This window comes from Mytilus trossulus, chromosome 2 (assembly GCF_036588685.1).
Source record: "Mytilus trossulus isolate FHL-02 chromosome 2, PNRI_Mtr1.1.1.hap1, whole genome shotgun sequence".
Classification (NCBI taxonomy): Eukaryota; Metazoa; Mollusca; class Bivalvia; order Mytilida; family Mytilidae; genus Mytilus; species Mytilus trossulus.
In genome coordinates, this window is record NC_086374.1 from 27,503,898 (window position 1) to 27,521,041 (window position 17,144).

The 17,144-nt window shown below is 30.3% G+C and overlaps 2 protein-coding genes across 11 annotated transcripts in view; one reads left to right on the forward strand and one right to left on the reverse strand.

Annotated features, from left to right (window-relative positions):
- The window catches only part of LOC134706887 (RNA-binding motif, single-stranded-interacting protein 1-like), a 144,501-nt gene extending 138,856 nt beyond the window's left edge, over window positions 1–5,645 (forward strand). For all 10 annotated transcript variants that reach the window (XM_063566232.1, XM_063566231.1, XM_063566234.1 and 7 more), the window contains 2 exons: window positions 50–117; window positions 557–5,645. In XM_063566232.1, the coding sequence (XP_063422302.1) occupies window positions 50–117; window positions 557–569 (81 nt within the window). In that variant the 3' untranslated portion in view covers window positions 570–5,645. The remainder of the gene's footprint in view (window positions 1–49; window positions 118–556) is intronic.
- A 3,377-nt stretch (window positions 5,646–9,022) lies between these two features.
- Window positions 9,023–17,135, reverse strand: LOC134706890 (oxidoreductase NAD-binding domain-containing protein 1-like). The gene is made up of 7 exons (XM_063566243.1): window positions 17,003–17,135; window positions 15,677–15,746; window positions 14,601–14,707; window positions 13,609–13,750; window positions 11,826–12,077; window positions 9,877–9,964; window positions 9,023–9,270 (listed from the first exon to the last, which is right to left on the reverse strand). Exons 1-7 carry the CDS (start codon window positions 17,083–17,085, stop codon window positions 9,089–9,091), a joined length of 924 nt encoding a protein of 307 aa, XP_063422313.1. The 5' UTR covers window positions 17,086–17,135; the 3' UTR covers window positions 9,023–9,088.
- Window positions 17,136–17,144: the final 9 nt, after the last annotated feature.

Below are 17,144 nucleotides of genomic sequence, written 5' to 3' on the forward strand. Positions count from 1 at the left end.
TATACAATAGAATGAACTTATTAATGTGTTATAAACTTCTAATCTACAGGAACATGGTTTAACCACAGAGGATGCCTTACAGCAACATTATCAAATCTTTACATCTCAACCTTCAACGTAAGTAGTATTTACACTCTACCTCATAACACTTACACAACATACTTAACATCAGCATCTTCAACATAAGCAGAAGTGTATTTACCCTCTAATCTAATCATAAAAACTAAGACAAACACATCAGAAAGTCGAGATTTTGAATTACATAACACAAGTTTTATTACCAAGGTATGTTTAGCTTTAATCTTAATCACAAACAAAAAGACAAAAACATGACCAAGTCTACATTCAGTAACAATATAAACATATTTAATGCATATAAGATGAAGCAATTACAGACCCTTTCTTTTATCTGAGAAAGTAGTTTTTAGGGTCAATCAATACAGCTGTTTCTCTCAAAACAAACTCTAACAACAAACAGACCAAGTCTCTTTATTGTCAAGTATAGGTTAGAAATTCTGCTAACAGCATTGTATGTTTTTATTTTCTTTTTTTCCAGATTCACATCATGATGAACCAAAGTGCCACAAGACAACCAAAAGAACAACAGCAATGTTTACAGCAATGGCTTCCCCTTTATGTTACAACAAAAACATCTTTATTCACAAACGCTACCTCATGAAAATTGTCATCCTTTTTTAAAATCCTTCAGTTTTGCATTGCAGCTACTCAAACATTTTTCATAGATTTACAAGTAGTTTTTTATTTTGTTTTCTGTTATTGTCTTGCTTATTAAAACCAGGTGAAATCAATCTTCTAGACTTTAAGTCACAATTTAACCATAAAATTTTGTCTCTTCTTTCTTGTAACAACTAGGTGCTAGAATCACTCTTTTTGTTTGAAATGTGTAATATGCATAATCAAGCAGTTGAGAAAATGTTTTTACTGTATAAAGGGACAAAATATTATGAGCGTCTTTCTTTTAATTTGTAATGTCTGTTGTTGGTTTACAAAGTGAAATTGAGTAAATTGAAGAGTGTGATTTACAGCCTAGAATTCTTGGTATCTTTATACCCTATTTGTTATAAACATTGTAGATTGTTGATATTTTTATGCAAATAGAAGAACATTAGATATAGGTAAATTAGAGTAGCCATTTAAAAGTGAATAGAAAATGGCCAAATGTCTTTGTGAATAGAACAAATATTAAAGGATACATGTTTCTTATAGTAATATAGTTGAATTGACTTCTAAAGGACCAATGGCGCTATTCATTATGTTTGTTTGTTGAAATAAGTTCTTCCAGTTTTCTATGTGTCAGTATGATATATATGTTATCAAAATAAAAGTAAATAAAGATCAAATTATACATTGTCATTTTGTAAATTACATTAAATTTAATAATTTGTCCATGAACAATAATTAATATTGAGTTATAAAAAAAAATCTGTGTACTTATTTTTTCATTGCTCTTCAAAAAGAAACAAAAATACTTAGCATAATACCAAAGATCTGTTTTGCTATTTTAGATGTCTTGTTTCTCAGGTCATATCACTAAAAAAAATGTTTTTTTTATTACATTTCTTTGATTTGGACACCAACTTCAGTATAAATAATGTTAGTGCATATTTTCTATACACTAGATAGTGTTTATTTGGAGACCTTGCAAGACCCTATAGGTAGTCAAGGTTGTTAAAAACTACCAGATTGGTCGTTCATTTGGTGAATATGTATGTTAAACTAGCAGCTTAAGATTGAATATTAATGCAATATAGTTGAACATCCAAATAGAGACACTTCAATAAAAAGGAACAAACGCCTTCACTGGGCATCAATGTCAAAATATACCTGAGAAGTCAAACATTTTTAATAGCAATGTGGCTATCCCGGTACAGAATAACTTAATCCGAAAATTTTATTCTTTCATCTTTTTGTACTTAAATGATTCCAAGAAAAATCAAAATCAAGCCTTCTTCATGAATGTATTGTTTTATATGAATTATTAAAAGTTAATTGCAGGGCATTTACAAATTTAGAAGTAAGAATAATATAGAATTGATTTTTTTACTTAAATCTTTTTTTATAATAGACCTATAGTTGTATACATATGCTCGTGATAATTTGAAGGGCATTACCCGTGATATATTTATAAAGAAAAATGTACAATTTGAACATTTTACCTTGAAATATTGAACTTTCAGGCTACTTTAAGAGGCCTTACAATGAACAAATAAAAAGTAATTAAAGATCAAGATTTTAATTTATTTTCAAAGCCTTATACATTTTTAGTTGCAAAATGCAACAATTATTTCAGTGAAAAAAAAGGTGTGAAATATTTTTAGTGATGCACATGGTGCAGTAATGGAGGCAAATGTAAATAAAAACTGGGAGAATTGAAAAAATTGTATATAGTAACAAAGAAATAATCATTTTGTTTAAGATCAATTATTGGTTTTTTTTATTATTATTTTTTTTGCTTTTTAGTTCTTTAATTTGATATTGATGAATATGTTTAAATGTTTGTTATAAATCACATTGTGAATTTTATTGTTTTTAATATTTTTAAATATTGTTTAGTTATGTCATTGAATTTGAATTTGATATATGGTAGTGCATCATTCATTACAGGTTTTAACCTTGAAGGCATCTCCTAGTTCAAAGCACTACTTTCTCATTTACTATCTATGTCTGCAGTAACCTACAGTTTAAATATGCTGTTAGTTAGCCTGACCCAGAAGCTATATGATCAATGTCCTCATCTAATTGCCATTTATATATTTTCTGTAAAGTTACAAACCTAGTCTTCATGTTTAAATCATACATCCAAATGAAAAGCAAAGCAGAGGCAATTCTGTATTCTAATTGGATAATTTAAAAATTCTTCTAATTTAAAGAAGAACAGATGTTTTATAATTTGATGAATTCTGACTTTTGGATTTGTTATGTGCATTTATCTTTCATTGGACAGCAAACTTGGCAGCTGCATGACAGGTAAATAATATTTAGGGACAAAAACTTGAATTTATTAAAAATTTGAAATCAAAATATTTTAAAGTTTGATATTTTTTGTCAATGAAATGATAAAACTACAGCAATATGGATTTAACTACCACAAATGTTTGGTGTAATTCAGAAAAACTACCTCCTAATTCACATGAAACAAAATAACTCACTGCCTTTATGTTCCAATCAAGATTCACAATTTATTGCTTGATTTATCTCCCTTTTATAACGAATTATGTTTTTTTTTATCTTAAGTGCAACCCTTCCTGAATTGTAAGGTGGATTTCCAATCACATGGCAATTAATGATGAGGCTTTGGTCATATTTTTTATAAGAGAGAATTGAGTATAACATCTTGGACAGGAGTATCATTTTGATGTCCTGTATGAATAAACCTAAAATGGTATACAAATAGAAGCTTAGTTATGCAGAAATTAGTATGTGAAAGAAAATAAAATGGTAGCAAATGAACTTCCACAATTGTACAGTCATTGATAATTGTTTATCCTAATGTTGAATTGTATGCTGTAAAGAAATTTAGTGCTTGGTAGATATGTTAGTTTGTAGATAATTGTTTCATCCAGGTCATATTATGTTTTTCATGATTATGTATATGTTGGTTCACCATTTCAGTCTATCTTAACATATTCTTATGTGTTGGAATTTCAAAATTATTTTTGTTTTTATTTAGTGTTTCACAATTAGAGGAAAAAAACTATATTCTTTGGTTATTACACTCTTTATGAAAAGGACTGTTTTGTTTGCACTCAACACCCACTTATACCAATCCCCCAATAAAAAATAAATAAAAAAGGAATACAGAATTTCCACTTAAGTTCAAATCAAAATGCAGAAATTTTATTTAGAACTTTGAGAGTAATACTTTAAACTTTCCTCAAAAATTTATTTTGTAAAGACCAGAAGCTATGGACGTGTAGTAAACCTGAAATTAACTGTGTTACATGCCTAGCCATTAGGGAGGATTGGTTTGTGTAGTAATAGACAATACAATATTGTTGAGATTGACAACATGGTAAATGTTTTTCATTGCTCAGGGTAAGGTGGGATGTCCTCACTGTTTGTTGATACCTCAGGTGATGGAATACTCAATTAGTCTGTAGGTTTAGTTGCTTCTTATACTTTTGGTGAGGACTGAAGAAAAGAGAAAAAAAACATCACACCTCATGCTGATAGTGAAATACTTAAGTTTTTATTATAGCAGAACATCGATTCTCAAAAACACAAATGATTATCAAATCTATTCATGTTTAGTTATTGCTTCTATAGTTTTGATTTAACCCTGCTAAAAACACCAAAAAAAAACATGTTTCGAAATTTCTTGGTGTTCTAGAAATCCAAATGTCTGCTAAATGTTATATTATAGAAATGTACGACCGTTGAAATGCTTAAATTAAATTTTATTTCTGAATTTTTATCATATATCATGTTTTAAGACGAAAATGGTGGACCATTAATCTCATTGTTATTGATATTTTAAAATGTTTATTATTGATGAATACTGGGGAGAGTTTATGAGTAGGGATTCCTATTTGAATATTTTACATTTTACTATTGCGTATTTGTTTTTATTTTACAATTTATAATTCAGTTTTTATTACCTCACAATTTTTTCTTTTGAAAAACGCAATTAATGCCAGGTTATTCATTCTCAGACCTAAATAGAAAGTACAGAATTAATTCTGCTCTTTTTCAATTTCCTCCAAAACAAATTATATGTATGTTTTACTGTTGATCAATTTTTAAAGAAAATTTATTTTCTAAATATTTTATACAGCAATATTTTTAATGTAGTCGATTCTACAAAATATTTTGTCAAAACCATTTATTCCCCATTTTGTATTATATTTAATTTTACTGTGTAATACATCAAAAAGTTTAATCATTTTGTAGAATAAAGTCAGAACAAATTTTTGTATGGCAGAAATGGCAGCGCTGTCAGTCATATCAATAGCACAAAACTTATCATTCAAAATTAGAAAAAGAAAGTAACCATTTAAAGACACTTAGTTTTAGGAATCTGCCCCACTTTGTCACATACGATACCACTGTGTGGTAATAGCATGTGGAAACAGTACTTTTGTACACATATTTCGTTTTCAGTGTGTGTGTGTGTGAAATCGTTTGCATGCAAATTAATTCCACTCACTTTTATCTGCCTTTTATTGATTTTCATGTCCGAGATTGTTCATATGCAAAATATTTTTAGTGAAGATATTCATAAGTTTTTATTGGAGTTGTACAAACATCATCTTTTTTACAGTGCTTAGTTTAGGTTACATGTAAATAATGTTCTTTCATTTAAATTTTTAAGAATGGATAACATGGAGTGGTTTATTTTAGGTCTTGATATGTCACTTTGTAGTACTGATTTTTCAGTAAAAATACATTCAATACACTGCTTCATCAAGCTCAAAATTTGATTCAATATAACAATGGTCACCTTCTTGTTAAACTTAAATTTGTTATTAAACAATGAATCGACCACTCCATGTTTTTCCTTCATCATTAATGCCATGAATGAGACCAAGAATCATTCTTTTTCTGCTTGTTTGATTTATGAAAGATTTTTAAAATCATTCTGAAAAAAATATCATCACAATGGAATAAATGACTTCATCTAAAAACGTGTTATCAAATTATTTGCCAAAAAACTTACATGTATACCTTGGTAAACAAATACTTCCTTTACACACCTCATTGTCTATGTATATACCATTCTTGTCGCCATTTTTCTAAGAGATTGTAACCTCCTTTGGGAAGTGCCTTGGAGGGTGAAAGTTGAGATATTATTACTATACAGCAACATTAACAATTCTAGCAACAGCAGTGTTATCAATTTGCAGATAACTTTATACTTATATAATATAAAAATAAGATGTGGTATAATTGCCAATGAGACAACTTACTAACAGAGACCAACTGATGTAGAAGTATCTACACCTTCATATTGAATAACAAAAAATGTACAGAGGTTGTTATTGATAAACTTGTCAAGTGGATGTTGTTGCCTGGCCTCATCGAGCAATGGCCAGGTGAGGTCTGTTCCTTTAACGGCTATTAATAAAGGTCTACACTATTTGATTTTGGATTGGTTGGAAGTAGTATATACATCTTTGGCTTACTTATATATGATCTTGTTTGCACCCTCCAAAGATCTGGATAAGTTGTCAGGATGAGGTGTGTTCTTCATTTTCTATACATGATAGATCAACATTATTTGGTATTGGTTTGAAGGAGTATACCTCCATCCAACATTAGCCATATTGTTTTGGGTTCAGCATTCTAATTTGACAATCAAAGCCAATGATGATGGGGTGAAGCTGGAGTTCTATAACCCCACCCTTTTCATAAATTTTTAATATTTAAGGCTGATATTATGGGTAATGCTTACTTATTTCAAGACTTTTGGCAGTGAAAAATTACAGGGTTTTTCATATACAAGTAATTGGAACTTTATTGAGATTATCATATATTTCTAATAGTTTTCCCTACCTTTTCCCACATTTTCAAGCTAGAAAAAAATGACTTATTCCTTCAGCACATCCTATCATCTTGTAAATAGGAAGTGCTCCCCTGATATACACAATAAATCAACATATTATTTTTAAGTTGTAAACTTTTATCTGTCAAAATACCTTCTCCAGTAGTCCTGTTTTTGGATTAGGTCAAAGAAAAGAAGTGCTCAATGACGAAGCAATCCAATGACACAAAAAAGCAACATCAAGAGGTAAACAATTATCAAATTTATATAGAATATGTTTAGTTCTTGGTCACCTAGAGGTCTAGAAAAAAATCATAGACCATGTTAAAACTATGGAAATCACAATGCACAAAAAAATACAATATTTCTTCAATCCACAGGAATTTAACCCCTAATATAAAAGAATCAAAGACAAATAAAGTCATGAGACCTGATCTGGAACAGACACATAAACATATCTTTTAATAAGACCGCAAAAATTTTTTGGGATTGTATAATGGTATGAAGGCGTCATCGTCTGTGTTGTTCGAAGACACATTTGGTTTCTGGACAATAACTTTGGTTTAAAGACGTGTATCTCTATGAAATTTAATAATCTGGTTCCATACATGTACCACAAAGGGAATGTTGGGATTGATTTTGGGGATGATGGCTCTAACCCTTTAGGAATTAAGACCCAAAACAAGCATTTTTCTACTTTCAGGATAAGAACTTGTGTATTAGCTCTGAAATTATACAAGTTTCAAGAAGAATCTTCAATTGCACAGTATTGCACAATAGATTTGTAAGAAATTGACATTTATTTTGTACCAGAAACCTATACTATGTCAAAATTTTTATCACAATCCAATTTCAGACAGAATCAAGCTTGAATATTGTGTCCAAATTTGCCCCAGCTGTTCAGGGTTCAACTTCTGCAGTTGTATCAGGCTGCACTCAGTGAAGCAATTTATTTATGTCTACCATGAAATCCATCCCCTTCTGTCAGGATACATGGAAGAATGAAAGGTGAAATAAAATTACTTTCTTTTAAAACCAGTAAATAAAATAGAAAAAACATAAGAATAAGCAGAAGAAAGATACCTTATCAAGGAATGTTAACAGTTACTGAAATAAGCTCATTATACTAATCTGACTGAAAACAAATCTAATCATACCATCATCCTACACTGTCAATACATGTATTTAATTATGGCCTTTATAAAAATGTAATATTCAACATTACTAAATCAAGATCAAGTTATTTTTCTCATGGTCCATGAGTCAACCAACAATTTTAACCATTATACTTATATTTGAAAATTTAAATGGGCCACAACAGAGAAACACTGTAACAAAATAATCATACAAACTACAATTGGCAATCCAAAACATTCGATTAGGTTTGAATAAAACAGGTCAAATGTTTTTCTCTATATCATTCATACTAGCACACCAGCTAACTGTTACCACCAATTACTTAAATCCTTTTCCTAATTCTTTCATAGGTACAAAGATTTGGTCTGCAAGTTTGGCTGTACCTGCAGAAAACTTATTTCGACAACAAATAGCACATCCTAAATATCATGTTGATGTTGTAAACCAAGCCTGGTAATTTAGATTGGATCCGGGTAAACTTGTCAATCCTTAAAATTAATCTTATTCTAAAAGGTTACCTTTTCAATCTTTGAATATTGCTTTTATTGGTGTAAATATTGACTTTGTTTTCAATAAATTAATACCCTACTAAATATTACACATGCACCTTCACGGTATAACAATCTGCGTCTTTACACTTTTAATATATTGAATGTTGGATGTGCACTGATTGATAATTTAGTCTTAGATACATGATTATTTTCATTAGATATTGGTTTTGAACTAGCCGTCTGTAACTGTGAGTACTCTCGGTAGGATGAATAAGTACCCAGCCATGTCTACTTTGTGTTTTTGTTCGATGAATTTCTATTTGTATCCATTGTTGAGTTAAGCAATTTTCAATTGATTCATGTTGTACTGTAACACCCTGTCCCAGGTTAGGGGACAACTTGAGCACTCATAAACCCCACACATTCTGTATGTGCCTTCCCAAGCCAGGAGCCTTGGTTATTGTTGGTTCATGTTAGTCATACATCTTTTTTCATAAACTATTTTATTATAAATTAGGTGGTTAGTTCTCTCAATTGAATTGTTTCATATTTTCATGTCAGGGCCTTTCAAAGCCGACCATACAGAATGGGTTTTTCTCATTGTTGAAGTGCTTACAACCACTTCATTTGAACTTTGATGGATAGTTGTCTCATATGCAACAATTAAACTACATCTCCTTATTTTTATAACATTTGGTGGGACAGATGGACAACAGTATACCATAATTATTACCATTATACATGTTATACATCGTTCTTCACATGGCCTATAAATATGATTACTGAGATTATATAAAATATTGAAAATATCTTCATAAAGCCTCAGTAAAAATGTGACTAACTTTGGTAGAAGGAGACTAACTTGGATGTCTCACTGACTTCTTAAAATAAATTGAAACTTAATTATTTATTCATAAATTATGTAAAAGCAAAAATCATGTATATAAATTGACAGTTATTATGTGTCAGCAGAAGTCCACCACTGCTCATATAGTATTGTTTTTTTGTCTAATCCTTGCTCTATCAAAAGTTTTTCCATATTTGTTATCATTGGTGGTGGTCCACATATATAAGTTTTTGTCTGATGTTCATTCAACCAATTAAATGATTCTTTTATATCTTCTTTACAAATTCTTCCACCTGAAAATATTTTTAGAGTGTAAATTCTAAAGCATTACAATGTATAACCTAAAACAATAATTTTTTCAATGTGGTGCATATACTATTCATACAGATATTATTGCAGTTATTATTATTGAAAAAAAAATGCAACAGTGTTAGAATCGCAACAATTTAAACTGCATTTTGAAATTTTTAATATGAATGTAGCAGAATTTTTCTCATTATTGCAAATATTAAAATTGCATTTCAGTCAAAAATGTCAAATTGTAATAATAAATGCACACAATAATTTCTGAATTTATGCTAGTTAGATGTAAATACATATATTCAATCTCATTTTACAGTAAGGAAATAGGAAGTGATAGAACACATGCTCTTTAATTTGTATATTATATTGCAGTCATAATTTTCGAATTTTGACATACATACAGCAAAAGAGGAAATAATTGATAAAAATAATTAAACTACTGGTTGAATTTGTAAATATGTTTTGAGTAAAATAATGTACATGTATTGACTGACTTTTATAATAGTGAAGAGTAAAATAACTGACATCAAGTTTACTGAACTTAATAGTAAATGGTAAACCGTCCGTATACTCATAAGTCTGCCAGTAAAACTTACCCTTAAAACCATAACTAGGTTCTGCCTGAGTTACAAAAAAATTACATTTGATCTTATCGTTTACAGATACAATCTGTTCTATCTCATTCTACAATAAATAGGAAAAGAAAATTTTCAAATGTTCTAAAAAGGAAACAGTTGAAGACTTAAATTAAAATTTGACCCCCAAAAAATACTGTGCAATTATACTATATAGTTAAATCAATTACAAACGAAAGTGAACCAACGCCTGGTGAGTCTGAAGTACGGTAGAGTCCTTAAAGTGGATACCCGAGGGTATGCAGGGTCGTTATGATGAAAAACATATAATGTAGAGAGTCTTATAACAACAACACTTTAGGGACTGCTGCAGTAATTTATTGATCGACATGTTTCTGTGCCTAGGGCACCATCATCAGGATAAAAACAATACATAAAATCATGTTGAAGTACAAAATCGGGTTGTTAAAATTTAAACGTCACAATGTAACAATGGTAAGTAACGTTATTAATAGCAACGTACTGAAAGTGAAAGTGAAAGTTCATTGTTAGTATGTAAATAAACTATAAAAGAAATAAAATAAAATAAAATGTTTTAGTTGTGAAATGTTGTTAAAATTATTCTGCCAACATGTGTTTGTCCTCTTGCATCGTGAAAAGAATAATACAATTAGTTGTTAGGTTGTGAATAGACTGTATAGGTTGTATGGTCTGAATGTTCTGTTAACTTTCTTCCCCAAAATAGACGACATATTATCAGCAATTCCGTACCATTTCGACTGGCTTCCCTTGGCCAGAGGTACTGCTTCCAATCACGTCAGGAATGCTGTAAAATGTTTCGGTCGCCGAGAGTAAAGGACAAGGTATAAATATCACTGGTCTATGTTGAATTTTAACTATGTGTTCGATCATCATACTCTCGGCGACCAAAACATTTTACAGCAATCCTGACGCAATTGGAAGCAGTACCTCTGGCCAAGGGAAGCCAGTCGAAATGGTACGGAATTGCTGATAATATGTCGTCTATTTTGGGGAAGAAAGTTAACAGAACATTCAGACCATACAACCTATACAGTCTATTCACAACCTAACAACTAATTGTATTATTCTTTTCACGATGCAAGAGGACAAACACATGTTGGCAGAATAATTTTAACAACATTTCACAACTAAAACATTTTATTTTATTTTATTTCTTTTATAGTTTATTTACATACTAACAATGAACTTTCACTTTCAGTACGTTGCTATTAATAACGTTACTTACCATTGTAACATTGTGACGTTTAAATTTTAACAACCCGATTTTGTACTTCAACATGATTTTATGTATTGTTTTTATCCTGATGATGGTGCCCTAGGCACAGAAACATGTCGATCAATAAATTACTGCAGCAGTCCCTAAAGTGTTGTTGTTATAAGACTCTCTACATTATATAGTTAAATGTAACAGTAAGTAAAATATAGTTTTTGTAATTTTCACTACAGTTGGCAAATTTTTGTTCTTCCCTCGCATAGATTCAAACTCATGCTATTTGGATATCGAGACATGAGGATGAAACTGCTTGCAGATATGCAAAATATTAATCGTAAAGTATCGTATGATACAGTCACAGAAATATATGTATTTAATTCTTAGTCTATATTTACTTTCCTACACCAGTTACTTAGTTTTTTATCATCAAGGTTTTATTTTATTGTCCTCTGAGTTCTCCAATTGTCAAAAATGTCCTTGCCTTTCTGTGACCTAACAAAAAAAGTGCCCATGTCTGATGACACCTTACAAAAAGAGTACATTTTCTAAAAGGTTTTTAAAGTTTGAATACAAATCTTGTAAATCATAATAGAAATAGGCTAGACCAAAGCATCTTCTACTATGCAATATTTCTATACTACTGGTATAAACAAATTTTGTATATTTTAATGAAAGGTGAATTAATAAACAAAATTTAATCATTTGTGTACAATACCTTACAAATAAGTTCCTCTTGTTTAGCTGCACTGTACAATAATAAAACTTTCTGTGGTATTAATTTGTCACCTTCAAGGTTTCCTTTTTCCTTTAAGGATATCAAATCTCTGACATGGTACAATATACTTAAAAGGGGATTGATACCAATGCCACCAGCTATCAGCAAGAGATCATGGGGTGACTCTGACACACTAGGGTCATAATAAATATCCCCACCAACTCTTAGATATACTTTGGTACCTTCATAACACTGAAATAAATACAAAGTAGAATATAAACTAATGCACAAAAAGTGATATGCCTGTTACAATCAATCATTATAAAATAATGGTTAGTACTTGAAGAAAAATGATATTTATACAAAGTAAAGTCCAATGTTACTACATAATAACTGTAAAATTTAGGCAGTATCAACCCATAAGTGAAAATCTACTGGCCCATTCTTAATTATCTTGTAGAAATTATAGTTTATAAGTTCAAGACAATCAGGAATATTTGTACAATATGTATTTCCCTATTTTGACACGTTGACATGTCTTGCCTGCTTTTCTGACTATAACTGAGTTACTGTTCAAAGTCTTAAAAAGTATCAAAGAAACAAACCCAACTGTGAAAACTTTACATTGACTGATGAACAATGAATTAAGTTCAAGATCAGATGATACAAGACTGAGCCAAACATGTATGCCTTTCAATCATTCATTGCACCAAATATATTTTACAAATTGTTTATACATTGTAGTATCTAAGAAACAGACTTGACAAGGAAAACTTAACATTGACCAATGAAGCATGAAAATGAGGTTGTAAAGGTTAGATGAACCCTACCAGACACACATATGAAACGTATAGTCATTCCATGTACCAAATAAAGTTGACCTAGTACTATGAGTATCTCAGAAGAGGACTTAACTAAACAATGACAAATGAAACCATGAAAATTGGTTCAAGGTCAAATGATACCAGCCAAACAAAGATGAACTTGGAATTATTTTTTATTATGGAATTTGCTTGATTTTTTGTTATTGAAATTTTAAATAAATTCCATGTTTATTCTGTAGTGAAATGTTCTGTGCTGCGCACAGCACTTTCTATTACAAAGAAAATAGTATATTTTAAATAGAATGTACCGTGCCGTGCACAACACTATCTAACCAAAATACATTGATTAATTTAAATGGAAAGTGTTATTAACCGCTCAAAAGATTATTATACCAAATAAACATGGAATTTATTTTAAATTTTAAACACAAGAAATTACGCAAATTCCATAATTAAAAATAATTCCAAGTTCAAATGATAGCCTGTTAAGTGCAGTTTATTCAAAATTCTTGCAATTTGTGTTATCAAATAGTTTGGTTTGATTAAACATATTGCAATTTCGTCAGAATTTTGAATAATCTGCAATACGTGGTGAGCAACACTAACAGTCAAGTCACAGTAAGGATTGTAATTTTTTTTAGATTCAAGATCATTACTCAGGATTGAAAAAAATAAAAACGGGTTGAAACAACTATAAAACTTTCTTTGTTGATGGTGTTTAAAAATGAACTTACAATTAATTGTATGAATTCATCAAAACAGCAAACAATAAATAGAAATAAGAAGATAATAACGACTGCACTCATATCAGGTTTAAATGTGGAATCACGCTATTCCTACTACACTCCAAAATCTAGTGAATATTTCTAATATAAATAAATACATTTATAAATGCAAAATATTGTGCCAAGGTTTGTTTCTCTACAAGATACAATGTTGAGATTGAAGTTTGTGATTACCTTTGAATGTACCCATAATGCTGGTGGATGTTTACTGTATTTTACAGCTAAATCAATAGTACCCTCTCTCTGTAACTGTTCTGGTGATGAATACATGGAAAAACCACCAACAATGTCAACCTCAGGCATGAACATATCAACCCTGTAATTCAAATAATAATTGTGCATCTGATTTTTGCTCCTATATAAATGTGCAAAAGTTAAACATATTTATAAGTTTATTATAATGCATATATAGCATATTTATACTTCATTAGATATTAAAATTCAGGGTTAATTGATAACTACAAAATCAATGAAAATTGGTACCAAATGAATAATAATAAATCCACAGAACTAATAGAGGTAACCGTAACACAAACATAAAGTTTTCATCAATTCTCAGCTTAATGAACATAGTTTTGATTTTTGCTTTTATAGTGCTAATAGTTTTACAGTCAAGATTCTTGAAAACTCTTAAGGTGATTATATATCTGTAACCCTAAAATATGTAAGGAATATATTGTAAATTCAGAAATTATTGTGTGCATTTATAATGTGATTTTGTCATTTTAGACAAAATTGCTATATCAATTTTGCGATATTGAGAATAATCCCGTTTAAAATTCATATAAAAAATGATTGCTTTCTCACTAAAGAGATTTTATATATCATGCAATTGTCATAGGCCAAAAGAGTTTAAATAATATATCATTTCCATATAAACCAAATTCCAATAATTTAGAGTTCATGATGTGTCTTTACACCTTATCGCTATTTGGCTGCCATTACTGGATATCACTGAATATCACAAAGGTTCCCGTAAAATTTTGACGTCATAAAACAAAATATCTAACGCCACAATGGAAAAGTGATTGTTGTTGATGTCAAAAGATTAGCGATAAGGTGTATTCTTGCCTGTTTCCTTCTTTGTGTCACTGGCTTTATTGTTTAATGGTTGCTGTCTTATAAACATAAACCAATGGTCTTTTTTACTCCATTTTTAACCTTACCACTGTCCTGCCTTGAAAGTTAGCCTTTCATCATGAATTTTTAACCTTAGACTTTTTACTGTTGTTGACTCTTGTCTCAATCCTATGACTGTTGCCAAGGAGGTTATCTGCAAAGAACAATCAAATTTTCAGACTAATGTTCAATCAGTGGTTTACAAATTATATGCAGTTTGTAATCTATCACAGTTTTTTAATTGTATTCTTTAAGTGACACTTCTTGTTAAAATTACTTTATTATAAAAAAAACAAAAAAAAACAGGGAAAATAACACAATTCCTACATTTGTTGTCTCTTAGAATTCTAGTTATTTTAATATTGTAATGGGACTGTGCTTTTTGTTGAATGCCATGCAGTTATTTGTAGATTGATACATCATGGTATTTTTAGTTGGTGTATGTTTAAACGTAATGTCTTATAATTCAATGCATAGAGAAAGACAAGAATAAAATAAATCTTTCCTTCTTTTTGTGCCATTAAAGGAACATTGTTGTTGTCCCTATGACACATTCACCATTTTCTTTCTCAATTTTAATTAATTTGAAATTTATTGCAGATATTTAGTTAAAACAAATGATGTGAAAATATAACTACATGCATTATAATACAAACATTATTTATGTATGTGCCTATCCCAAGTCAGGAGCCTGTAATTCAGTGGTTGTTGTTTGTTTATGCATTACATATTTGTTTTTGTTCCTTTTTTACATAAATAAGGACGTTAGTTTTCTCATTTGAATTGTTTTACATTGTCTTATTGGGGCCTTTTATAGCTGACTATGCGGTTTGGGCTTTGCTCATTGTTGAAGGCCGTACGGTGACCTATAGTTGTTAATGTTTGTGTCATTTTGGTCTTTTGTGGATAGTTGTCTCATTGGCAATCATACCACATCTTCTTTTTTATATTAAGTACAAATGTATAAAAAAAAAAAAAAAAAAGGAGAAATGGAATAGAAGTAAATTAATTGGTTGCATCATTACTTTAAGTGCTATAATATATTTATATTATAATTTTACAGTCATCATATAAAAGAACTAATGAGCAAAAACTGTCAAATTCCAAATGGAACAGAATTTACATTATTTCTTCCACTTTCTGCAGTTCTCTCCAAATGATTGCTCCCATCTGTCATTTTTCTTCCAAAATTTCTGAGAAAAAAAAATAATGAAAATAATAATTATCTTTTATTTTGATTATTTCATTGGGCCTTTTAAATAATCTATTGAATATTAATAAACAGTTTATATACTTCCCACAGGCACTTAATAATAGATTTACAATAATCTTTCTGTTTCACCAAGGACAGATTGATCAATGATGGCACAATTTACCTCAGGTCAAAATTAAGGTGAGTTAAAATCACATGACTTTTACGTAATAAGTAAATAGCAGCGAAAAATATCTTTATAAGTCATGTAATTATATAAAGAATGAGGGGGGATAAGAGGGGTCCTGATCCTGAAATCCTGGACTTAAAAAAAACAAATCCTGACGTCTCGAATTTAAATAAAGTAATCCCGACCTCCAGAAATCTGAGAAAAAGGATTCCTGATCCCGATAGAGTCAATCCCGAAATCCCGAGCTTCAAAACACCTGATCCCGGAGTCCCGATAATGGTCCTATCCCCCTTCAAGAATTGTTGCATAAAAATTAAATACACGGGAAATGGCAAAGTTCACAATGTCTGGTCTGATTTATCATTTTACAAAAAAAAAAAAAAAAAAAATCCAACCAGAGGGGAGACTTACGCCCACTCAACCTCCTCTGTCGAGTAGCCCCCTCCAAGAAGGACAGTCAAGGGTAACCGTTACCTATGGCAGGTATATATAACAGAACTCCGCATTGGTTTAAAATGGTAATAAATAAATAACTTTCATTAATTTGAGGGAGGGTAGGAGGGGTCCTGATCCCGAAATCCTGAGCTTATAAACATGAAATCCTGAAATCCTGAAATCCTGGGCTTGAAAACACGAAATCATGAAGTCCCGAAATTCGAAAAAAAGAATTCCCGGATCCCGAAAGGATCAATCCTGATATCCCGAGCTTAAAAACACCCGATCCCGGAGTCCCGATAAAGAACCTATCCCCCCTCAAATTTGGTTGGGACAAAGCAGAAACCAAAAAATTAACATCTTTTCCATTTACAAAGGGAAATAATTTGTCACAACAGAAATTCAACTGTGTTTTGTGCCTTTTTAAATAGTTTAATAATAAAGATAATGCCTTCAACTTGTTGGATTAAGATGTAATATAAAGTCGATATTATAAAGCATAATAACCATATTTTTTTAGTAGTATACTTTTCATAACATTTGGTTGAAGTAAAACTATATCAACGTAAACTAAGTAAACAAATTTCAGGATAAGGTCAGGATACGACGGACGGACGGACAAACTGACCAACCTGTTTAAATGCAATACTTTCTTTCTTTTCAGGACAAAGGACAGACAGGACGGGAGGATTTTCATAAGTTTGCAACCGGTCATGACCACATTTGAAAAGCAGACGATTTTGGGTCAAATTTAATCTCTTCCTTCACGATTTC